At 36.5% G+C, this 27,322-nt stretch overlaps 1 protein-coding gene across 9 annotated transcripts in view; it reads right to left on the bottom strand.

The window, feature by feature from the left end:
• Positions 1-27,322, bottom strand: part of LOC102945492 (transcription initiation factor TFIID subunit 4) — a 196,298-nt gene that overhangs the window by 122,399 nt on the left and 46,577 nt on the right. For 8 of the 9 annotated variants that reach the window (XR_005222310.2, XM_037878200.2, XM_037878199.2 and 5 more), the window contains one exon: positions 17,025-17,194. Coding sequence is in view for 7 of the 9 variants with exons in the window: in XM_037878200.2 (XP_037734128.1) it covers positions 17,025-17,194 (170 nt within the window). In the remaining 2 variants the exon portion in view is untranslated. Of the gene's footprint in view, positions 1-9,552; positions 9,684-10,368; positions 10,468-17,024; positions 17,195-27,322 lie in introns of all 9 variants that reach the window. The other variant, XR_006285122.1, reaches the window with a different exon arrangement.

The raw sequence follows: 27,322 nt of genomic DNA on the forward strand, positions 1-27,322 counted from the left end.
TACTTGAAATATCTCAAAAATGTCTCTCTTTAGTAAAGTTCCCTGGAAGGATTACTAGTCAGAGTACAGAGGGGAATGGAATGTATACAGTCTTAAGGTAGTGAAAAAATAAGGTACAATAGTCCTGAGAAGAAAATACAGAATATGCTGCAACAGACTATAAGGAAAGGAACATTTTTGGGGAAAACCTTATTGGAATGGCATTAGACACGCATAATAAATGGTTAGATATACATATCTTTCATGAGAGACACAAGCTGGGTGAGGCAATATCTTTTATTGGACCCACTTCTGTTGGTGAGAGAGCCAAGCTTTCGAGATACACAGCGCTCTTCTTCAGAACAGTCTCTGTCAGCGATAGAAGTGGGTCCAATAAAAGATATTACCTCACCCACTTTGTCTCTCTAATATCCCGTGACTAACACGTCTATAACACCGCTGCATATATATTTCACTTTCAGTTTTTCATCAACTTATTAGGTGACCATTTGAAAGAAAGTTTGGTTTAAAACATTTTTTGCTAATAAAAAAATTGGTTAAGAGTAAATTCTGAAGATATCAATAATCTTTTTTGCTTTTTCTCTTTCAAGACAAAAATTGCATGTAATGGATGGTTAATTAGGCTTAGTCTATAAACGTAATCAGAGTTATACAAAAATGTGAACATATGGAGCTTAGTATTAAAAAATCCTACAAGTGTATTTACACTCATGCATTTTACACCACTCTAGCAATGTAAAGGGGCTTAAATTGGGAGTAAATTATATTAATGCACATATTAAGGCTGCTTTACAGGACAAGAGCAGTGTGATGTGGGACTAGGGTAAATAAGAATCAGGCTGTAAGCATATCATTTTCATAGGTACCTAAGTGACTTAGGAGTCTTGGAACTTAAGCTCCTAATGGATTCAGTGCTTTCAAAAATATTGCACTATTTTTGTGCAAGCAATCTGTAAATTGTGTCAGCATTTCTACTATCAACCCTGTTTCTTCACCCTGAGGGAATTAGTAAGTAACAGGCCACTCTGACAGGCAGACACCATAGGCCAGCTGGGCCCAAACAGTTCCTCCTCATGAACCCCGCAACAACACTGCAATCAGAAGCTGCAGGGGATTTTTTTTTGTATCCTTTGACCTGCACTAGAGGAGCTCTTCTCAGATGAACTGCATTTCTTTGCAGGACTGGGTCCTACAGAAAGATATAGCGGGTTCTGTTTTAAATGACTGAACCTTAATGGCTATTTCAGACATGCAATGACATGAAAAAAACGTTCTGCTTAACCATTGTTAAGATGAACCAACAGAAGTTAGGAAATTCAGTGTTGAGGCTGACATGTTCTTTAAAAATCTGCCTGATTACAAGTTCACAATTGTGCCTATTGCACCCAAGAGAAAGATCTGTGCCACTGTTTTAAATCTATTTGCCTTTTGTACTATAACAGTGACATTTAATCACAATTTTTAAACGTGTGTTTCATTTTGTTAAATAACGCAATCCTTGAAGGTTATTCATCATCTTTCTTCACACATTCGTGATCTCTTGAAAAGATTTGTGATTGCATTTTTAAATGCTTGTTTATTATGTAAATGAAAGTTTTAAATGGTTTTTCTTTTAAAAGGCTGGAAAGTATTTATGAAGTTCACTGCAGTTTATCTGAGTAACTTTCTATAATACACACACACTGGGCCAAATTCAACTCTCAGTTCTGCTGGATAAATAAGAAGTAACTTCTTTATTTTCAATTGAGTCCATTTGGATTAATTTCAGTGTAAATGTGATCAAAATATGGCCCAATGCACATTATGTATTATAACTGCATATTTACTACACATGCTACCTGTAAAAAAATTCATTACAATGTATTTGTCCAATATGAGACCACGAAACTTCAACTGCAGTTGGATTATCTAAAAACTATAATTGTAAACTAACTAATGTTTTGAAGTTATTTTAGCATTTGCCGTTTTATGCCAAGATTATACTAAGAGCAAATATTTTACAGTCAAGTTCCTAAAAATCCACTGCTAGCCTTTGGCAGAGTGGTTGCTAGACCCATAAAAAAGGTTCTGTTTGGTTCTTGTCAATCTGTGGTGCTTGCATATCTTGACAAATCCCTTTCCCGGCCCAGGAGCTTATGAAAATAGGGGGACTGATAGCGAAAGTAGGGATAAGCTTTATCTTTAGTAACGCAGATAGTGTCATTATTGAATTTAAAAGTGTACCTGAACTTCATACCTTCTTCACTGTAATTTTATAGATTAAATATAATTAATAATCATGCATTAAGGAAATTTTGTCTTGAGAAAGCAAAGGCAAGACAGATTATAGATGAAATCTCCTGAATTTGCAGATGTACAGAGGAATTAAATTTTTCTTAACCAATAAAAGCAGCAACATTTATGGCACTTAAGAATTCATCAATTTATTAAAATAATTAAAAATGCTGGAAATGCATTTCTAGACACACATTGCAAGCCTAAGTTCTGATCCTGCAAACATTTATGGACAATTAGTCCCAATGGGACTTATGTGAGTAAGAGTTCGTAGGACTGGGATCTTACATCCTATTCTTCTCAATGGAACTCCCTTTGTAGAATCAGGAAAAAGATTCTCAGGGAAATCAATGGGCATTCTGTGCATGGATTGGTGGCTTTGCCCCACTATTAACATACAAAGCTCTAAAGATTACATGAGGTTTATACACAGTCCTAGTATTTTTATCATCATTAAACTGAACAACCTTTTTTTTAAATTGAGAGTATGAACGTGTGCTTAAATACAAGATGTTACATGGAAAAGTTCACACCCTGAAAGCATTTCCTGAATTGCTAATTAGAAAGATAATTTTCATTTAAAAAGGAGGGGACAAGCGAATAAAAACAGGAGAAGTTTTAAAACAAACATTTTTTTGTGAAGTGTTCATATTTTTTCAGCCAAACTCAACAGCAGTAAACCATCACATGTCTAAAAAATGAAGAAGAATCAGTGAACAGTAGTTTTAAATTGATATATACTTCTGTTATTTTAATGATGTGATTTAAAATGAACTGGCAGTCTTCAGCATCACCCTTGGCTTTATGTCAGCAATGGGTTTGGTTCAGTCAATCACTGACATTACTGAAACAGTGAGCTGCCATTCACCAGCAGGGGGCACTGCAGTGATTTCTTTCTTTAGGCTATAGCACAATAGAAAGTCGGTTGATTAAAAATGCATATTTCAAACAAAACTGTCATGATATAAGACTTACAACAACCATCTTCTAACAAAATGGTTTGGCATTTTTTCCATATGCACCACTATACAGCATTCTCTGTTACACAAAATTATTCATATATCGAAAATGCTGAAGTAATAGAGCCCAAAGTGAAAACTGTTTATGAATTCTGTTCCTAGATACGGCTATTGTAACTGAATTTATACTAAGCCATATGAAAAAGATTGTTTCCTGCAGCCTTTTCTTTCCCCATCTTTTCTTCAAGTTTTTGTACTGCAGTGTCTCTTTAAATCTGTATTTTATTACATCACTACAGTACATCATTCTCACACTTCCTAGAGCTGAATTCACTATGTCAACACATTTCTGATACTAATTTTTTTTTAAAGACACTCTGAAGTCCTCTCAAGGTTAGCTTAGGCTGACAATGGTTTCACACTGTAGGCATAACCATAGGGAAGTTAGCAATATGTTTGTATGTTTTTGAATTCATCTTAGCTGCGACACTAAATTTAAAAAAATTCTCTTGGCCCTTCATTTGTTCTCTGATCTACATGTGGAACTAAAATTACTGAGAGCTGTACATGTAACTGAAGGCAGAATTGGGCCATTTGATTCTGTTGATGCAACCCTTACTCATGCAAATAAAGGCTATGTCTACATTAGAGACCTTGCAGGAGCATAGCTGTACCAATGCAGCTGTACCACTGTAATATTTCTTATGTAGCTGCTCTATGCCAATGGGAGAGAGCTCTCCTGTCAACATAATTAAACCATCCCCAATGAGCGGCGGTAGCTAAGTCGGCAGAAGAAGCTCTCCTGCCAACGTAGTGCAATGAACACTACCTCTTATACTGGCAAAACTTATGTTGCTCAGCGTGTTTTTTTTCACACCCCAGAGAGACATACGTTTTGCCGACATAACTGGTAGTGTAGACTTGACCTTTGTCCTTGAAGTCAATGGGAGTACCCATGTACGTAACTATTTGGGTGAGGAGGATTCGACAGATCAAACCCTTATTAAGCATATACCTTATGCAAACGTATCTAAAACTGTCAATCAATAAAAAAATAAACCTAGTCACAACTAAAAGGATCCAGTAGAAGGATTCCATGAGAAAAAAATTCTGTTAGACAACCTAGGGTTTTTTTTTGTTTGTTTTCTGGGGTTTTTTTGTTTGGTTTTTTTTTTTTTTGAGAAACAATGTTATAGCAATAATATGTCCTTGAATTTCAGATTAGTAAAATCACAGTTCCCATTTTCCAGGGCTCTAATTCCAGAAATATGACTATCTTGTTCTGATCACAATGGCATTTCCCAATTTTGAACATTTTCATTCTAGCAAAATAAAAAATTAGGCACTTTTTTCTACCCATATAGCTCTTGGTTAAGTTTTTCATTATAAGAAAAAAACAGAAATGCAGCATAGGCTTTCCATAAGCTGAATTTAATAGCACCAAACAAAGAGCAAGAAAAAGACCAGAAAAAAGGTCATTTAAAAATAATTACAACTCAACTTGTCATCACTTAACCACTGTGATGTCACAAAATCTCTCTTCCCACTCTAGGTCCTTTTATCAAAGAAACATGAAATGGGGCAGGATGGTTGAAGTCCTGTTGGGATTATAAACCAAAAGCAGTGAGTATACCAGTGCTGGGAGGCTACATAAAGACTCTGGCTCCTTGAATAAAAATGGAAGAACTGCGTGATTGCAAATATACTTCTCAATAAATTGTACAATTTTACACACACTAGGCAAAGAATAACCTGGTCATTATGAACTTTATATAAAGTCATGCATACAGCTCCTGCCAATCCCTTCTCAAGATTCACTTCTGCTGTAATGCTCTAAAGAAATCAACCAAGTAAAGGCTATGATGGGGGCAGATAGAGGTAACTGACTCATTTTATTTATAACTTTTGAAAATGCAAATGTATATATATGTAAAAAGAAAACAAGTACTTGTGGCACCTTAGAGACTAACTAATTTATATGAGCATAAGCTTTCGTGAGCTTATGCTCAAATTTGTTAGTCTCTAAGATGCCACAAGTACTCCTTTTCTTTTTGCGAATACAGACTAACACGGCTGCTACTCTGAAACCTGTATATATATGTATAAACATTGCATGTATTTGATTAGATGTACCTCTCTCCTGCACCATCCTTCATATATGTCTTATCCTTCTTAGACTGTAAGCTCTTTTGGACTCTGACCATACTTCTGCATATGTTTAGAGACTAACCTTGACTGTGGCACCTTGTCACTACTGCAATGTAAATATTAAAAAGTACTCACATCTTAAACTGGATGTGTGCAAAGAGAGAGGGAATTAATATTAGAAAAAGGGTTAACTCTTTTGTTTACCAATGGATTTTCTCTTCTTTTTGTTGAAAAAGCTATTCTTTTCTTTTATTCAGAAGTGGAATGTCCAGCCATACAGATTAAAAAAAGTTTAGGAACAGCGTGACTTTGCCTAAATACTGGTAGCCCTAATATTTTGGAACTTCTTACATACAGCTTGTAGCTTTGTGACCAAAAGACTGCACATATGGTAGTGGGTGGATGCAAAATACACACAATTAAAAATTCTAACAACTTTAAAAGATTGATCTGTAATTTAAACAAGTATTTCATTACAAGCTGCTTTGTTTTTACATTTGCTAAAATATATGGTGTATTTAAAAGCTAACATATTTCTAGGTCTTTACAATAACCTTACCAGTGCAATCCTGCAACTTCTCTAGCCCTGCTGTGAAGACGTACAGTGGAAGAGCATCACCAAGGATATCAGTGGAGACTGAGCTGGAGCAAAGTAATGCTCCAAGTTACAACCTTGGCAGATATCCCACTTGGATTTGAGTTTCTCATATTTTTCTTACAAGTGATAGTCAAAATCACGTTCCTCATCCATGTCTTCTTAGCCAAACCTCCACTGCACCAGATCTGTACATGAGGCATTAAATAACTGGTGACCAACTGCCTCAAAAGTGTTATTTCATGTAGCAAGAAACAGATTCTCCTTGCTCTCAGAGCAGCCAATAAATGCAAACACTCAACTCCAAGGGGTGTCACACTCATATACAAAAGAGTGAGAAGATTTTCACTTTTAGCAGGTACATATTCCGTATAATGAGGTAAAACCAGTGATGTAAGTACGGTGGTACATTCCGGTACACAGTAACAGTAAGATATTTGTAGCTGGTACGGTGTACCGGAAAGACACAGGAGGAGCCCTCCCCCAGCCCTTTCACGCAGCTGTGTCTCAAGTCCTTCTGCCTGGGGTCTGTACAGCAGAAGTCTCCAGCGCAGCGGGAGGAGAACAGAACCCCCTCTCCTCTTCCCCCCCCCCCAGGTAACATGGAATGGATGTGGATCATGGGGAGGTGATGGGGAGAGCATGCGGGTCCCAGGCTGGGGGCAGGGAGGAGTCATGTGCGGGGTGACATGGGGAGGTCACACGGGCCTCCCCTTTGTGTCCCTCTCATGAGTGCAGTGTACTGGTAAGCAATGATTTCTACTTGCACCACTGGGTAAAACAACCTGGTTATATATTCAAATGTGTTAAGATCAAACTATGGTTCAACCAACATTCACTCAAAACTGTAAGATGTAGCAACACATGCACAGCAAGTATAAAAATTACAATAGATCTTGTAAAAGAAAAATAACCTCACACTTTTTATATAAAAGAGTTTATATTAATGTTAATTATGTATGATAGGCCTCAACAACCTCAGAATCAACATACAGCAGTATTATCCTGATACTGGCATATAAGTCACTAAAACCTGAGATGTACTGTTTTTACAAATGTAAGTGCCTCAGAATTTTTACTGACAAATTTCAGGTCATGAGTAATGAGAATTTTAAAGTTTACCACTGTCTACTTAGTTATACTGGAAGTCATAAGGTCTAACAGTTTGGCTATGATTCAACTGTAACTATTTTGTTGACAAAACTACAAGCTGAAAGCTTCAAAAAACTTATATTTTCTACTATTTAAAAACGCTGAAAAGAGATGCTATATTAATCTTTGCAGATAAGGTGTTAAAGAATCAAAAGCTATTTTAATAATTTATACTTTAAGAGGATTGACAGGACTGAGATGCAAGAGAAAAATTGTTTTTATTTTCAAAACATCAGGTCTGACCTTGGTTACTGATGTGATAAACTATTGAAAATCTGTAGTGTTTTTGCATATTTAAGTTACAAACAGACAATCTTAAAAGAACAAGTTAAAAACAATTTAGAACATCAAAATGCATTTAGGACTAGGCTCTGTCTGGACCTTGCATAGGTAGTCTAGGAAAGAGCACAATTACCCGTCCTCTATTTGAGCCCTATACAAAGGTCAGGAACAACTGCAGAGAGCACTCTGCCAGCACCATCGCAGTGCTAACCATACAAAATGTACTAGTAGTCCTTCAAGGTTTAATTCCTTCTTTCATAGAATTCCCTCTTCCACATCCCTCAATCTTCCTCTTGCTCTCCCTTAGACTTTATAGTATTAGAAAGAGAGAAAGCCCAGAACGTATTATATGGCTGTATTATATTAAGCTCAATGGTCCATCTCCTACAGAATACAGCCAGTTCCCAAACACTATTGTGTTCATAGATAAGTAGAGAAAACTGTTTTGGAGAGCAGGGACTATCGCATGAATTAGGGAAAGAATAGATTGTTAACACAAGGGGTTCTTAATCTGTCCCACCACCTTGTAATTAGCTCAGATACTCTGGTTACCATCTCCAGACCAGAGGAAAAGCTCTGTGAAGCTCGAAACCTTGTCAATTCCACCAACAGAAGTTGGTCCAATGAAAGATATTACCTCATCTACCTTGCCTCACTCACATCCTGGGACCAACGTGGCTACAACAACATTGCAAGGAACTTGGGAGGCTTATCTAGACAAGTAAGATGATTGAGATGCAGGGATCTAATAAGCATGTCTATGGGGAACAAAAAAAGACGTGGTATCTGGACAGCAAGAGAGGCTGCCAGTCTGACCAGATGGGTTACAGAAGAGTTTGCTTTTTTCCCTCCTCTGTAACTAAACTGACAAAGCCTTGTCTCAAGTAGTTTAAAGAGAAGTGTAAATCTAGATGTGCTAAACAAATAGTTCTCTTAAATTCATTTTCTCTCTTTTTAATAAATCTTTTTATTAAGATTTCTGTTAAGTAATTTCATGCAGATGTCACCAAAGAGAAAAGATTCCTTTGTGTGTTTATGATGGCTCACTTGCTATGGAGTTAGATAAAAGAGGCTATTAGAGGGACAAGCAGGAAAATCAAAACAATAACATAGAATCCTTGAGGAAACAATGGGAAAACTGTTAATTGTGGAATATCCACTACTGGCTCCATCCAGGTTAGAATGGTTTACTCTTCCAAGGTTAATCCTGGGCTCAAAGTAAGATACTAAACCATTATAGGACCCTGAGCCTAAAAAAGGAAGGGCAGGGAGATTGAGTGAATTGAGACAGGTGACCAGGGAGCGTCAGTGAGTGCTGACACAGATGCAGAAGTCACCCAGATTGATCAAAAGTCGGGCTCTGCAGAAAGTAGGCTGTAACTTGGTTCCCTAGAGAATGGGGGACAGCAAGTCTAAGTCATGTCTACCTAGGGGCTTGAAGGGAATGCCAAGCATAGGTATGTACACAGGCCTCATTTTACATCAATTTCTGATTGCTGTGCACCTTTTGGCACAAAAATCATACTTTGTTTTGAAGAAACTGCATGCGTCACTGTATACTATCAAAGGCTCGCAAAGGGAAACCCTTCCAGGGGCTAAAGCCGTTAAGCCTAGAAAGTACCAAGAGTGGCAACATAGAATATCCCAGAGACCCAGTCAGACGTTGGTTGCATTACAGGATCCCAACCCAAAAAGCAGTGGAGGCACAGACCTGTCATTTGAAACGGGTGCTCTGGGAGGACTACAAAATGATCTTGAAAGGCGCAGCCTACCTAGGGACAATGATGCTAACTTCTAAAACTACACCCATCCATTGTGCATGTCTAATATTGGAGAAAAACTTGGCAAGCCAAAAAACTGTTCATTATGACCACTGAAAAATTTGTCAATGAACCCCAGTTTAATCTGGTTTCTGAAAGCAGTAGAAGCACGATATGTAGTGGTCTAAGAAGTGTAACGGTATTTTAAAACAAATCATATTTTTACATTCCCATGAGTGCAGCATGAAAACCTCAAGTCAGATGATTCAATACTGAGAGGGAGAGAGAAAGACTGTGGAGAAGCCTTTAAGACGAATTACAGTGTTTTCTGGAAAAACATTGCAACGTTAGTTAGTCTAACACATTTTAGAAACTGTATTACCTTTCCCTTTTTTCCTTTAAAGATCCTTGATGTTGCTGCTCATTGACCAATGACTTCCCCCTCCACAAAGATGTCTCAGCATGTTTTGAGAGTTGGTGACGTTAGTACCACCACTAGAGCATGGAGTCTGCCTATGGGGATAATGCAAGTCAGCTTTATTGCAATATTGAATGGTTCTCTGAGGTTTTCTTTTTATTGTTCTTATTTTACATCCTACCTTTATACTGACAAGCTATACATGAGGTGGAGAGTACCACCAGGATGCATCTTTGGGAAATACTGCTCCAGCTCAACCCTCCTTTGCAAATATCAATAACTTCAAGCCATTCACAGGCAAACCCTTATTTTGAGGCAGCAGGTGGTGTTGTGGAAAGCCATGAAGGCTAGAACCATCCTCCAGAGATAGCAGGATCTTTAAGGAAGACCATTACATGGGATTCATAAAACAAAAGCATGGTACTATGCTGAAGACAGTACTTTAATTCTCTACGTGTTTTGGGGACTAAGTAGTATGACCATGTTCTCAGTTCTATTACAATAAAATCCCACCAAAAATAGTAATTATGACAGTAGAGACCAGCTGCAGCTGCATTTTATTTATAAATACTGATGTTCTGAACAAATCTAAATTTCAGCTTATTTTGAGGGACTACGTTTTGGTGGAAGAACATCAATACTGGTATGTAAGTTAGCCATATAGTGTGCAAGTAGCACTGCTGAAAGCATAACAGAAACTATGCTGTGTTGTTGCACAGAAGAACAATAAAAACAAAACCTTAGAAATACACAAAAAATATTGAACAAAAGCTGTCTTACTTTTATAGAAAGGCAAACTCCAGGCTCTCTAGTGGTACTGATGTTACCAGTCCCAGGCATGCTGGGACATCTTGTAGAACAGGAAGTCTAATCGTGGATCTATTAAAGAAAATAGAACAATACAATTTAACAGTTTGTTGAAATGCCTACTAATTATGCTTATTATCAGCAGCATTGCTAAATAAGATCAGAACATTTTTTCTTTTTTCAAGGAAATAGTTAAAGGTCACCATTTAACAAAATTTGGTTGCCCTAAAATGTTTGACGTTATCAGATGCAAAAAAAATAAATAAATAAAATAAAAAAGTAGTCTCTATACAACAGGCACAATAAACACATTTTCTTGTCCTCTCTTAACACACTAGCTTTGAAGATCTGAGCATGCACGTTAAATATGTAGAACTACTACAAAATTTCTAATCTGAAATTTTTAGCAAATTAATTCAATGAGATAATTACCCTTTTACTTCCACTGACAGATCTGTGCATTCCCTAACAGTGATATGAAATTACAGACATTTCAAACGCTAAATTCATATATACATCCACCACACAGTCTGTGTCATGTCTCTACAAATGACATATTAAGGATCCTTTATAGGAGCTGGAAAAGGTTCCCAGACTTGGCATGCAAACAATCTTTCAAATTAAACAATACGATACCTAATACAAAACCTCTTGTTAAAAGAGGCAGCTGGGATCAGGGAATTTCACTGATGGGATCAGGACTGCCCATGTTGTTAGAACAATACATGACTCCACAAGGCTACGCTTGAGGAGGACTAACATTTCCTAGGCACATTATGCAAATGTTAAAACTACCTCCAAAACAGTCAAGGGTAATTTCCACAGATATGCAGGGGAGGGGAGGGTCATGACAGAAAGATGCTGGTAGATAAACTGATATGGAAAGGAACATTTCTGTTTGAAGGCAAATCAGTTCAAGAATAAAAAGTTAAAGTCCAATGGTGAAAACAACAAAATCTTTTCAATGTGACAGAGGAAAGCAGAAGGAAAAAGTAACACACAGTTATCTGATGGGCAATCACATGGCTTAAAATATGAGAACAACAGCTATAATCTAACCAGATATAAAAGCCATTAACAGTAAACCAAACACAGACATAAGTATACTTTTACGTTACCACTGTTCCATATCTAAAAGAGCATCATCAGTAGTACAAGTACCATCTTATTCAAACACAAATGTCACTGTTGATAAACAGGCAGACAAAATAGTGATGACAAAATGCCTATATTTATTATTTATTAAACTAATAACAAATGCTCAGAGAAAATTAGACAGAAGGCTCTAAAACCTATTGGAATGCTCTTCATGGAACAAGGCCAATCAGATTTTCTAGGCAGTTCTAACACAATATCAAATGCCCTCTAGAGCATTCAGATTATTTAAAAAACACACACAAAAGCACGCACGCGCGCACACACGCACACACACACACAGAGCTGTTTTACTCTGTGATGCCATTACTGTGTACCTCCAGAATGTAGAGTCCTAGAAAAGCTTTTAGTTCTCAGATTTTTCTTTCTGTGTGTTGTATCATGCATTCATGCAGTAGGCACAAGAACCAAGGATGTGTTTATGAAGAATACTCATTTAGACAGAAGAACAGTCAATATTCTGGCAGACAGAACTTAGAGATATCATACAAGAAGAGTAAGAACAGGGTATATCTAAATTATGTTGAACCTAATCCTTGCAATTTTTAACATTGACAAACAATGGTTTCAAAGTATCATACAGAGCTACTCTGCAGATACTATGTTTAAGAATAACCTATGGCCTCCTACTATCTTGGCCATTAGAACCTGGACACATTAAAGAGATGCATTTTCAGATTTCTTGAAGGCTATATTTCCCTGCCAAGAGATTTATTTAGAATAAGCAAGGTGCTACAATACTCATATTAATAGGGAAAATTAGGCACATTGTGTCTTGTCAAGTAAGAGTTTTCTTTGCATAAAACAAGGAGGTATAAATATTTGATCACTGATCACCAGACAAATCTTTAAGAAAAATTAATTTCATAACTCAAAATTAACAATAACTTTGAATGAATGGGGGATGAAAACAAAGCTATCATGATTCTTTAATAAATATTGAAATAAGGTGGATAGTTACTCTCAGTTAGATATGGCTGATAGTAGATTTTACTTCCCTCGCTTCCTATAACAAAATATATACATATGTTTTTAAGTACTTCACACTTTGAATGGTTCTGGTTAGCCAACTGCCCTATACCGAGAGAGAGAGAGAGAGAGAGAGCAAGGAATAGCATAAGCCAAAGAACAGTATTTCAGGCTTATGTTTCATTATTCTTGCTGTAACTGAGTTATTTCATGGCCATGTCAGTCTAACCTATGACATTTTGGGGTAGTCAAACTAAGAGCCAGATATAGACTGTGGTGTTCTTTGGTTGGGTTGTAAATAGAAAAGGAAATCAGGTGGAGTCAAGACTGAACTGTGGGAATTCGTATTTTCTTACAAATCCTAAGATTACCGGGAGATTGCATTTTGGTGACCTGGAACCCCAAAAAAGGGCTTTTTGAAGGCCAAATAAAGTTATAGGGCTCATCATTTCTACAGAGACCAAGTACAGGTGACATTCTCCTAAACAGTTTTTCAAGAAAGACGGTGTGTGAGAAAATATTTTTACCCCATTGTCCCATTTAATGGGCTAATATTAAGAAAAGGAAAATTTAGGATGACTATCAGAATTTCCACAGAAAATGGGATGTGTTACATTGCAGAATAGGTTCCCCCAAAAAACAATAGGGATGGGAACCAACTACTAACAATATTTATAATTAGGCCAGATGATACACTACAAAATGAACAAATGAGAACGATACTGCATTGGCAAGAAAATGGACTAGTTGCCTCACCAGGCTTTTCCCCTCATGTACAGCTTTTACAATCCTTCAAGTTTTCTTGAAGGCCCACTAAAGTTGTGCAAAGAGTAAGGTTAATGCCTCTGTTGTTTAGCCATTGTTATGGTCAAGTCATATATTTTGTACAACTTCTCATTTACCTTTCATGGTTCCTACAGTGTATGCCGTTCTTATTTTGTTCCTGTGTGTTAACAGTGATCGTGGATGTTCTTTGCTTCCTTCTCTTCTTGTATCTTTTCTCTTTTGTCTCAGTTTTAGTTGTCAATGTATATAAACAAATTCTTCTTTTGTTTCACCCTTTATTTGTGTCCTCTTACCTTCATTTAAATGCAATATAAAATAAACTGTAGCCTAATTTTTATCTGCCCTCACAATCAAGCAGCAATTACACATAAGATGAATCACGGTGATTCTACTTTTACCAGAACTGCTACTGTGCAAAAAGAGTGAACTCACTCTTACAATTATCCACTTTGGAGCTGTGACACATTATGTATTGTGGTCCTGCCAGTTTACTGCACAATGGAAACTCAATTCAAAGAATGTCCATGTAACAGCTACTGTTTAAAAGCTAGTAAAGCTAAGAGATAGTCCCTATCCACCAAAAACTAGTCAAAGAACAACTCAAAATTTAAAAAAACAAAAACAAAAAAACAAGCACAAATTATCCAACTTTATTTTTCTGTTTTCTCTCCGAAATGAAAACTAGTAACTATCACTATTATTTATTGGGTAAGTGCAGCCATGGCATGGGGCTAATAAATTTTTCTCGACTCATCAAGGAAACACTACCCAGGTGTGCTAACGGAACAAGCATACGGGTCTGTCAAGTAAAAACATACAGCACAAGCAGGCACAAGAGAAACTGTAGCCTTTCAAAAAAGAAGAGGCAGAGTGTTGTGTGCGCCATTGTGTTGTGCTGCCACGCAGAAGAATCAGGTTTTAAACTTTATGATTCTGGGTAGAGTCGCAACAAAATACATTGCCTGGTGCAGAAACATTCATTCTTGATTTTGAATCAAGACAGAGGTTGAATCATCAAAATCCTTGCCTTCATAGATGAACAAATAGCAATAATTACTAGCCAAAGAGGACAAGACACAAAGGCACATAGAGAAGGAAGTAATTTAGGCAGTAAACTAGTGTCTTTGCATTAATGCACCTTTCAGCTATTTCTTATATTTAGAAGGGTCAATAATATTTATATTTAAAATAAACAATGGACTATAATTCTGTCAAGTTACTGTAGAGATAAGAATGTACAATATTTTAAGAAGAAACCTCTTTTACTATAACTTTGAGGCATTTGGCTGGTGGTAACTGCCAAAGACTGCATAGCATCTGCTCTCACTTTAGCAGTTTATATTCTGACTCTAGTGAATGGAAGCATAATCTCTGAAACAGCCTTTGGGGAACACTACTGAGTTTCTCTACAGAGCTCTTGCTCAGAGATGAGAGAGCGGGGGATTAATATTACAGAAAACTTGAAAAAACCAGCTTCTGAGACAGGAGTGAATAGCAGTGTCCTGATACTGTACATACCAAAGTTCTTTCTTTTACTGGAACATTAGAAAGGTGCCCTAAATACTAAAGTGATTATTAAACATGAAAAGCTTTCAAGATGGAAAAAACTTCCCAATTTTAAGCCATATTCAGATAAATTAATGTAAGAAAAAAAGTGAATTTTACCTTGTTTGTCAATAGGCATAATACAAAAACATGAGATAATAGTGGGTCCAATATCTGAGACTTTCCTTTTCCTAGTGTGTCTAAGAATGTGACAGTCTCCTTTGTTTAGTCCTTGTGTACCTAGGCATACCAACACGTGGTCAGACTGATTTTGTGATACTCATACAATCCCATTATTTTAAGTGCCCCGTAGCACAAACTACTGAATTTTGTGTGGTCCTCTGAGAGCAACAAAATCTGGCCACACACAGTGAAAACAAAGCTTTTAAAGCTTCAAACTCAGCTGCAGGAATTCTCTCCTCAAGAGCCATGGATACTAAATAGTAGCCACCAGTGAACCCCAAAGCCACTTTCAAAACTACAAAAGACTTTATATAAAGCCAAAATAAAGCTCTAGAAACAGCAGCAAGAGCTCACTATGAGCAACTACTCTCTTGGATTCCCTGCTTTTGAGAAGCAAATCCCTGCAGCTGCTTTTAAAAGCTTTGAAAGTTTCATTTTCAATTATCAAAGCCAATAAAGTTTCAAAAAACAGCCACAGGGATTTGCTTCTCTGAGGAGCAAACCCCAAAAGGCAAATGGTGAACAGTGTGCTGTGTTCTGTGGCTCTTAAAGTATGTACAGAGTCTTCTAAGCCCGACACTTCAAATTACAACTCCATGTTGGGCTGCAATTGTTATACCCAGAAGAATTAATTAAGGCTTGCATGGCAACTTTATTAGCGACTTTCCAGTTATTTTCATACAGTTTTTAGGTCTCATTTTCTTTGCTTTTTGTTTTGTTGCACCAGTATACAGTACAATTACAGCAGGCCTAACAATGGTGCTTCCAAAGACCTGCACTAAAAGCTTGTGGATTTCATAATCTCAGAAAGCAACCACCAGATTCCCAAAAATTTGCACTACTATTTTCTTATAGTAACTTTATATAATGACATCATCATGACAACACTGGAATAAGATAATTGTGGACTTACATGGCATTTATTTCCTCACTACAGCCCCAGTATTGCAAAGGGACTACTTACAGTGCATAAAGCAAAGCACATGAATATGTCTTTGTAAGATGAGGGTCTCTCATAGTGTGAAATTTACGTAAAATTTACGCCATACATTTACGCTGAATTTACGAAGTATGAGATTAAAGGTAAAATTTCCAAAGCCACCTAAGTAACATAAGAGCCTAAATCCCACTTTCAAAGGTGACTTGGGCATTGAAGAACCCAAGTCTCATTGAAAGTCAATGGTATTTAAGATCCTAAATCACATTTTAAAATGGGACTTGCGTGGCTTTAAAATTTTACCCTAAGTCAAAATAAAATTTAGTTTTCCTGACATTTTTAGATCTTATGTGGCCACTACATTTAGCCTAGTTCACACTTAGTTCAGAGTAACATAAAAATACTGAGCATAATTACTTGCCACTTTTTAAATGTCACTAATTGAGTGTTTACTTTTTAATTTATTTTTTTAATTCTCAAAAGAACTGTTAAAATTCAGGACCAACTGTCAGTAAAAAGATAATCTATTTTTATCCATTCCATAGCAAATAAAACCACCATAAAATTTTAAAATAGTTATAGATGTTAAAAATTGGATTAATACATTTTAAAACTTATTTTGAATGAAAAAAAAAATACATCCAGGCAAACAACTTGTCTTCTGCTAAACCCTAGGAGTGGGAAAGCAGGAGATCTGGATTCTATTCTTGACTCACTCTCAGACATCTGCTGTGATCTTGGGCAAGTCACTTTACCTCTCTGTGCCTCATCTTGGTCATGTGCAACATCTGAATAATAATGCTTCTCCACCTCAAAGGAACAATGGGAGGTTTATTTCCTTAACATTTGCAAAGCGTTTGGAGATCCTCAAGTAGATTATAATACCAAAGTGTCATTTTGATACAGTTTGACACAGACAAGATACTTTTGTAATGAAAAATGCTTATAGAACCTCAACTATATCAATACTGCATGCTACAGTGTATTGTGTCACTGACTAAAACTGAACAGCTCCAAAGGCAATACTACTGAAAGCAAATGACATGCTTCTCACCCATTTCTAGTATTCGTTTATGTAAAGGGATAGCAGCAAGAAAGGGTTCATCTTTACAAGACTGTATCTGGGTTCCAACCAAGTCGGAGTTGGTTGCCATAATTCGGGCACTCTCTTCATTAAGGTTAACTCCAGCCATAGAGGCAACATCATTGATGTCATCGTCATCTCTATAACAAAAGCATAAACAAAAGATAATTTTGCATGAGATACAGTAACTTTTATAAATTAACTGCCTCCCTTAAAGGGAATAATCATGCAATGCTCCTGAACAGAAGAGGGAATCGGGGCCAATTTATTAGTACAGCCACCAGGCTCTACTTTATTGTGGAACACCCAAGACTCAGAAACAACTTAATGGAACATATCTCTTTGACCACTCAACATCAGGCAATCTGGAAAAGTGGGGCAACTTGTGTCCAGCAAGGACAGAAACACCCACAATTCTATATGGGCACCTTTCCTTTGATCCGAAGCAGATGAGAAACGTGATAGCCATGACAGCTATGTGACCAGCTGACAAAGGTTAGTAGTGACCGCAGACCACAAGGTACTCACTTTTCCCCCGTACACTGATAGCTTGGAAGTAGGGGTCAATCAACAACAGTAACAAAACAAACAAAAACCCCACAGACATTGAAACCAAAACACCATATTATTTCAAATTGCTCAAGGTTCAAGAGAAACCCTTATCAAAACTACAGTTGAGAACAACAAATCTCACAAAAATGCTGAAGAAAAAAAAGAAAACAAACCACACACACACAAATTTTTAGCCTAACATCCTTAATGCCTGTGATGGAACTGGCACCACTTCAGAGAAGCTAAACAAGATCACATGAGGCTGAAGATCCATTTCTGGCAAAGTCATATGAGCTTAGCTGAATATTGGACCATGTGAAGATAATCACAAACATGAACACATAGTTAGATAAATTGGTATGGAGAGTAAGCGAAGCTAGAACAAATAGGCTGGAGGCCCAAATCTCTGATTAGAGTTAAAACACAGGTGCTGACCATATTACAAAGCTGTTTAAGCTTACTTGGTTTTTAGTGAATGAAAACAAAGCACTAACTTACAAAGATGCCATACATGAACACCTAATAAGAATCCAGAATGCAGTAAGGAAGAAAAAGACCTAGGGTCATTCTTACAGAAATGGCTCTGAACTATTGTATTTACACTCCGTGGAACACACTGTATACGTAGAACAAGCCCATGGAATCTCTAACAAGCAAAACGCAAACACAATAAAAGCTGACACCATTATCAGTGTGTTCTCAAATGATTATGATAAACATGGGATTTTGCAAGCATCTTGTGAGCAAAATCTATATTATGGCAACGTCTACATGGACATACAGCCAATGTCATCACATTCACTTCCACCAGGACCCATGGTATACACATCTGCGCAGAAAAATGTGGAGAGCTACAAGTACCTTTAGCATTTTCAGCCTGTGATTCCAGCATTTGGTCTCTGAGACGCAGTTTCACCTCAATCAAACATTCATTCTAACAGAAAAATAGAGAAAGTATTCCCCATTTCCCACAAAGTTTATAGTATGACATACAGGCAAACAAATTTTGTTCTTGAACCTTAAGAAGCCAAAAAAAAATTTACTGGTGATGATTTAAAAACCCTGATATTGACTCTCTCTATTCAGACAACTGGAATTTTTAAACTGGATAGTGAAAACAACTGCAAGGATCGAAAAAATATATGTATAAATAGATAAGGAACATTACATTTATATAAAAAGGTAAGTCAGAGACTGAAATGTTCATTGTGCCTCTTGATTAGTCATGTACTGAAATTTAATTGAACATTAACACCAAAGTAAACTGTGCAATGAATTGTTTTACTATTGCCCTCTACAAATGCTATTTTGTACGATTACCATAGCTTTAACATTTATCACTCAATAATTGGCAGAATTTTCAAGACAAAATATAATCGTAAGAAACACCCCTTTCCCATTAACTTTTGGGAATGCTCATTTCTTCTTTCTTTCGTGTTCTATCCGTGTTCCTCCTTGCCACCTGCCTCACAACAGTAAGCAGGAACTGAACTATTTACCTTACTGTGCTTTAATTATAAGTAAAAATCAAATGTTTTACATAATCTGAGTCCTAATATATAGCCCCTGATTAACATTCTTTCTGTATGGTAGTTTTTGACGATACTGTAACAGCAAAACTCAAAAAAGCCAGAAGTTTTAAAATTTACAGGAAAAAAGTAAAACCTACATGTGAATTTTGCAAGTGAAGAAGTCTAAAGATACCAGTCTCAATAATACAGTCAAATAAACCTCACAAAGTAATTCATTTAAAAAAAAATCTTTTATTTCCATGTTTTTCTATTGAACTTAGTGCTCATGAAAGGTACAAGATACCCTAACGGACTGAAAAAATCCCATTTACCCGCAAAATAGATATGGCATCAGTAACAGCAATGTTTCACAAACTCTGTGCTCTGTCAGTGTTCTTTAACCCTGCTCTGGTTACACCTTACCATTCACACTTGATCTTTGTCTTCTCTTCTGAAACAGTCAAATATAAGGGGTAAGAGGATTGATGTGCACACTTTCCCACCGAGAAATGAACTGAAACTAGCAGCTCATTTCTTTGCCACTGGACTGCAGTTCAGTCTTTGGCCAGGCATCCACCATCAGACTACATTTGTATCACTGAACTGCATATAACGGCAGGTCATATGACGGCAACACATACAATAGAATTGCCTTCTGAGTATATGTGACTCCACTTGGCTTGATGCCCCTGTGCACAAGCAGGGGGATAATGAAGTAAAATGTGCATAGGTGGGGGCTGACACCAGAGCACATAGATCAAGGGGATCTACCACCCTGCTGGCCATACAGCAAAATCATCCATGGCCCTGAAGAAAGGCTGTGATTTCTGCTGCTAAAATGAAGCCCACTGGAGTGCTCCATATCTTATCATCCTTATTAATCTATTGCCGCTGGTGAAAATAGTGTAAGCAAAGGACAAGATTTTTTTTTTTTTTCCTTGGAAGGGATAAGATTGTGGATGTGGAATCTTTTTGTGAGATGGCGCTGATCAGGATTTGAGGAAAGTGAGTGAAGGTTAATAGCACAAAAAGAAATCTCCGTACACTATTTGAGTAAAGTGTAGAGAACTTTATTCACTTAGGAGGTTTATACCCCAAAACCACAGTCTAATAGTAACACTGGCTTTAAAATGGCAATGTAACTGGAAATTTATGTACAGTGCCAGCATTATTGTCTATTCCTGTGATACTTGAGAAAATTATAAACCCAAATCATCAATATAAATAGTTGGGAAAAAAAGATAACCTCATTTGCAGTACAAATTTAAAAAGTACAACTATAAATATTATGCAAAGGGATCATTACCATAACAGATTACTTCTTGCACTAACATTTGACAATTATGTAAATATGCATAAAGGGAACTCACACAGACATTTGGACAAACCAGGGGTATCAGTCAATTTGAATCATGAACATGAGACAATTATTTTACAGCCACATCACAGACCCTAAAAAGTACAGTATTACTCCTCACTATTTCAATGCCCAACTGTTTTCTCTTTACTAATTATTATGGTGATCTGCCTGCCTACCCCCTGCCCCCCAAAAAATAAAAAATAAGCTCCTTAGATACAGTTATTGTAAAGCTAAAAAAAAAAAAGAGGGAAGAGTCATTATTTCCTGTTTGTGAAAACTATGTGGTCCTACCACACCAATTTAAAAATAAATTCTTATTGCTCTTTCTACTGTAGCGCAGTAAGAGTCACCGTACTGATGAAAACATTCACCCGCCTTAAGCCCTCTCTGCCAAGTTGCAGGGATGATGGGTAAACATCAAAAAAGTAGAATGCTAAGTTTACATAAAGAAGTTTATCCTTTATATTTATATTTATCTGCTAGAGATGCACTCAACTCTTTCCCCTTCTTCTGCACGATACTTTTGCCACCTAGTATTTTTTTTAAAAGTATACAAATTCACAATAAAAGATTAGAATCCGTCCATTATAAACAACATAAAATAGGCTGCAATTAGTGGCAATAAACTATTTTTTTCTGGAGTGGTTCCAATGATATTATCCAGAGCATTTCAACAGCACTAATAGTTTAGTTCATCAGGAGAACCCCTGGATAGAGTAATTTTCTTGCATCTCACTTGCTAATTATTTATCAATAGTTGTGCAGAGAATAAAATATTACAGGAAAGGTAGAAAAAGAAAACTGTAATAATAATTGGTGATTTGAATCTTCTATTCTAATGGCAGTCTGTCAATCTCCCCCTTTTTTTTTATTTTGAACAATTGTAGAATGGGGGTAAAGTGGTTTTGGATACTGTAAGGAGAAATATGACAGAAAACTGGCAAACATTGTTTCGCAAACGTTTCCCATAAAAGTCAACTTTTCACTCCAGATCAATGGGTTTTCAGTAATAATTCTGTGGAACAAAGATGCCATCCAGTGGTAGGTTAGATTGATAGTTATTGTCTATTCCCCATTAGGTTCCTTCGCACATCACATTGTCCTCTAAAGGTACAACATAGCAAAGTAGCTTATGATTCCCATTTTTGTTGTATTGTACATTTCTTAGGGTATTGGAAGCAGCCTCACAATGTTGTGTGTATTATTTATCAGTGTAGGACTGTTTTTTTCCCCTCAATCTCATAATGTTGTCTACATCTTAACAGATAGATGGTCTAATGGACCATTTTTCCTCCCATATGCAATCATACAAACCACCTTTCCTCCATTCATGTAGGAAACACAGGGCAATTATAGCATTGCTTACATGAAAAAATGAAATTAAGAAGGAAAGTAATATATATGTAGTTGTCTTAATGTAATTTTAATGATTATGTGAAAACAGAAAGGAGAACCAGTGTCATGTAGCCAGCCTCCTTGTGCATTATGATACAGTCTTTAAATACATGATCACATACACTTTTTGTCTCATACTTGTCAGCACAATTTGAACCCAAACCTTCAGATGCACTGCACACACCTATTCCACTGGAACTGTGCGGAGTATATGATGGTGGGAGTAGGCTGTAGTGTTACTCTCCACGTGCACCAACTTGTAGTGGTGGACATACCGCATACTTTGCCAGTGGGTTATACATCTATTTTGGAGACAGTACTAAAATATTGATATTAGAACTGGAGTTACCACACATATTTACAACTTTCTATTTTGGAATGTGAAATAAATTGTACATTTATCTAGCTTGAAAGATCTCTTTGGAAAAGCAGAGAATCTGGAAGCCCTACATCAGAAGTTTTAAGCAATGTACAATTTTGAGTCTAAATCATTGACAGTGTCCGTTTTAACTGTCTGAACAGGACAAGACGCTTTGCACATCATAGCGGAATACTGAAAGGTCCTAGGAGATTGAATCAATCACTTGGCTATGCCAATATGACACCGTCACCCAATTTGGAGTGTCTTATTTCAATTATAAAATTGATCTTTTATTTCTAAAATCTGAAATTAAAGAGAGTAAACAGAGCTTTGTTTTTACAGATATTTTCCCTCCATATTATTTTACATATTAAAGGCTTTGTGACAATGTTGGAGGCGAATGCTTTCAGTTGGGGAAGGATTCAGATGTTCTGTCTTTGGTGCTTCCAACATAAACATAAACTAGTTTTTGATAAAGTCCACTTGTGAACGTGCAACTATTAACACTGACCTTTTTATTTTAAAGGTTCATGGACCAATGGCAGTACACCACAGGTGTTGGCCTCCAACATTAAAAGTGAGCACAGAGTTTCAGGGGAATTGTATTCTCACTTTATAGGCATAGGTTCCACAAGCGCCTCCTTCCATTACTCTGGCAGAACCAGGAGTGGTGTTGATGAGGTTCAGAGGTTACAAACAGCCAACTCTGCAAAACAGCTCAGAACAATATGGGGCCTTTGGAAAAGGAAGGTGAACCTAGATAGCCGCTCAACCTATCTACCCCATCTCAAACAAAACAAATCTACATTGGCAGTGTTCCCTATAGCCAGTCACAGCAGTTTCTTTGTTTTAAAACTGGCAGGTCTGTCTTCTATAATGAATGAGATCAGCCAGATGATGGCTTTTAGTCACTCTTCACTTGGGGCTGGATCACTGATCACTCTATTACAGTCCCAGTCCCCTAACATTCCTTTTTTTATTATTAAACATACGTGAGGTAGATGGGAAAAGGAGTAAACTGGAAAACAGAATGGAGAGCTAAAAAACAAAAAAAATCTACTACCACATACTTTTGTGCAGTTCAAAAGATTGTAAAATAACTGTTTTATATGGTCTGTGAAAAAACAGGAAGTTATAATTCTCCTAAAAGGCTAATGTGCGACCACAATCAACATCAGTAAATAAGATTTTTTAATCGTTGCCCTATAATTTTAAATCAGATTAAATTATATTAGTGCAAAGCTGAATACTAGCTGAAATAAACTCATTCTACTTCAGCAAGAGTAAACTCCTTTGTAATCTGCACAGCAACCAGAATGATTTCAAGTTTTCAAGATTCAAGTTTAAAGATTTAATTTACAAAGAAACAGGATGCACTGAACTTGTTTTAAACTAGATTAGATGGTTTTGGAGAAGACTCAGCAAAGTTTTCCAAATTCTGCCATGAAATGGTAACACCTATCCTAGTAATCACTTCATGTTTGAAACAGATAAAACTACCAAAGTTATCTAAAAATTGAGAATAGAAGCCAAAAAAAGTTTGGGCAAAAACATTAATGGCCAGATTTATGATTACTTTACACACTTCTTGTAGAACCTTACTCCTCAATTAGTCCTGTTGTACTCAGTGGAACTATTTGTGGAGTAAGGTACCCATAATCCTGCTTTAAATTATTTTACATAAAGGAAAAAAGCAGGGCATTAAAATACCAACATCTCAAAATGTCTGAAACGGTGAAGAGCATTTTGTAGAGATTAGGGTTGTCACTAAATCGCAGTTAATTCAAGCGATTAACTCAAAAAAAATTAATCGTGCTGTTAAACAATAATAGAATACCATTTATTTAAATATTTTTGGATGTTTTCTACATTTTCAAATATATTGGTTTCAATTACAACACAGAATACAAAGTGTACAGTGCTCACTTTATATTTATTTTTGATTACAAATATTTGCACTGTAAAAAACAAAAGAAATAGTATTTTTCAATTCACCTAATACCAATATTGTAGTCCAATCTCTTTATCATGAAAGTGCAACTTACAATTGCAGAATTATGTACAAAAAATAACTGCATTCAAAAATAAAAAAATGTTAAACTTTAAGGCCTACAAGTCCACTCAGTCCTACTTCTTGCTCAGCCAATCACTGAGACAAACAAGTTTTATTTTTACATTTGCAGGAGATCATGCTGCCCGCTTCTTGTTTACAATGTCACCTGAAAGTGAGAACAGGCGTTCGCATGGCACTGTTGTTGCTGGCGTTGCAAGATATTTACGTGCCAGATGCGCTAAAGATTAATATGTCCCTTCATGCTTCAACCACCATTCCAGAAGGCATGTGTCCATGTTGATGACAGATTCTGCTCGATAACTATCCAACGCAGTGCGGACCGACGCATGTTCATTTTCATCATCTGAGTCAGATACCACCAACAGAAGGCTGATTTTCTATTTTGGTGGTTTCGGTTCTGTAGTTTCTGCATCAGAGTGTTGCACTTTTAAGATTTCTGAAAGCATGCTCCACACCTTGTCCCTCTCAGATTTTGAAAGGCACTTCAGATTTTTAAACCTTGGGTCAAGTGCTGTAGCTATCTTTAGAAATCAGATATTGGAACCTTCTTTGTGTTTTGTCAAATCTGCAATGAAAGTATTGTTAAATCAAATATATGCTGGGTCATCATTCGAGACTACCATGACACAAAATATATGGCCGAATGCATGTAAAACCATGGAGCAGGAGACATACAATTCTCCTCCGAAGAGTTCAGTCACAAATTTAATTAACACATTTTTTTTTAACAAGCATCATCAGCATAGAAGCATGCCCTCTGAAATAGTGGCCAAAGCATGAAGAGGCATATCAATGTTTAGCATAGCTGGCACGTAAATACCTTGCAATGCCAGCTACAAAAGTGCCATGCAAATGCCTGTTCTCACTTTCAGGTGACACTGTAAATAAGAAGCGGTCAGCATTATTTCCCATAAATTCTCCTAGCGATTGGCTGAACGAGAAGTAGGACTGAGTGGACTTGTTGGCTCTAAAGTTTTACATTGTTTTGTTTCGGAGTGCAGTTATGTAACAAAAAAAAAATCTACATTTGTAAGTTGTGCTTTCATGATAAGAGATTGCACTACAGTACTTGTATGAGGTAAATTGAAAAATAGTATTTCTTTTGTTTATCATTTTTACAGTGCAAATATTTGTAATCAAAAGTAATACAAAGTGTGCACTGTACACTTTGTATTCTGTGTTGTAATTGAAATCAATATATTTGAAAATGCAGAAAAAGATCCAAAAATATTTAATAAATTTCAATTGGTATTCTATTGCTTTACAGTGCAATTAAAACTGCAATTAATCGTGTGAGTTAACGGTGATTGACAGCCCCAATTTAATTACAATATATCCATCCAATCAAGTGTTACTCTTTCCACTCAGACCGGTCCCTCAAATAATTATTTACAACATAATTCATAGCCTGGATATGGACAATGAATTCATCTGATTTGAAAACTGGATAAGGAACCATAGTTAATGAACAAACAGACGTGTCAAGTTGCAATGGGGCAAGGAGTAGCGTGCCACAGAAATCAGTATTAAGTAGGTTCTTAATACATTTATTCCCACATCAAATACTTGGTTAACTTAGGTTTGATATTGCTCAGGAATATTTCTTCACACCATGAACACCTAAGAGCCAGTAAAACAAAGTTAAGGCATACATTCACGCCCACCCTGCCATGATGATACTCAACCATCCAAGAACACTAACAGCCTGTCTAACACACTAACTTTTAATTCAACAATATTATCCCTCCCAACGTACACAAAGAAGTGAAAAAATCAGATTTTCAGAAAATTAATTCTGTACTCAAAGAGTAAGTGCTGTAAATTTGGGGAGGATACACTATATTATTCACTATGCTTATGCAAACAAAAAAATGTAATCCATGCTTAATGTGCAAATGTAAATGCAATCTAAACTATGGAGTCACTATTTCATCTCCAAACACTTGTCATTACAGTTAGCCATTCATCACCTCAATTTATAAATCCAACTATCAAAGGATTTAATATATACTTCCCAAGATTGTAGGATTGGCAGATTATCGTAGCAGATTAGATCATAATGGTGAGGCCCCTCGTGGATTTCAAGGAGACTTCTGTTTGTCTCTCCTCCCTGACTGTAGAAAGCACAACTTGGGAAATATTATTATATTTTTGGTATTATAGTAGCGCCCGGCCCCCAAACAAGATGGGGGCCCGCCTATGGCAATAACATTCATCTTTAGGTATCATCACAGGTAACACCACCATACACATGAATGGGGTACTTCACATTTTTCCCTGACAAATTTTAGCCAGGATGAGTTTTTACCCAAGATAAAACAACATATGAAGTTATGTGGGTTTTATTTTGGAGAAGTTAGGGGATTGACAACTGGGCTTATGAAGGGAAACTAGCTTCCATCTTAACTATAGAGCACTAACCATCACTCCACAATGCACTGTGAATCTAACTTTTACCATAGTAATTATTGTCAATATTGAAGGCTAAGCTACCTTTGTGAAACCCTCAGTTCATATGTGCCTTGCAGGTATAAATCTCTCACACTCACTTCAGTAAAACAACATCTTATACTGGAAAAAATAGTTCAGCAAAATATGATAGACTTAGTGTTTACATGATTAAAAGAAAATGTCTAGAAAAATAAAGTTCACATTTCTATTACTAGTGACCAACCCTTTACCAAAGGAGAGTGAAAAACTAAAGTAAGTTATTTTAAAGAAAGAGTATGAAATAATGAAACAAATATGCAATAATAAAGCACCAAGGGTAAAATGAATTTATACATAACACAACTATTTTTCAAAATTTTTGCTCTGCTTAGATGCCAGTTTGCCTTCTGGCTACAAAACACATTCTTCACACATGCTGGGAATGTTGAGGAAAACTAGTCAGCATTCAGAGGATTAATACAGATTTCCAGCTCTATGCCTTTAGGCTTAATAGTCAGACATCTATTTGTCCTCAGGAGAGGTTAGGGGTTGAAATGCAAATATGCAAACAGAATTCTTTGTTAA

The sequence above is a fragment of the Chelonia mydas genome, chromosome 12 (assembly GCF_015237465.2).
Source record: "Chelonia mydas isolate rCheMyd1 chromosome 12, rCheMyd1.pri.v2, whole genome shotgun sequence".
NCBI lineage: Eukaryota > Metazoa > Chordata > Testudines > Cheloniidae > Chelonia > Chelonia mydas.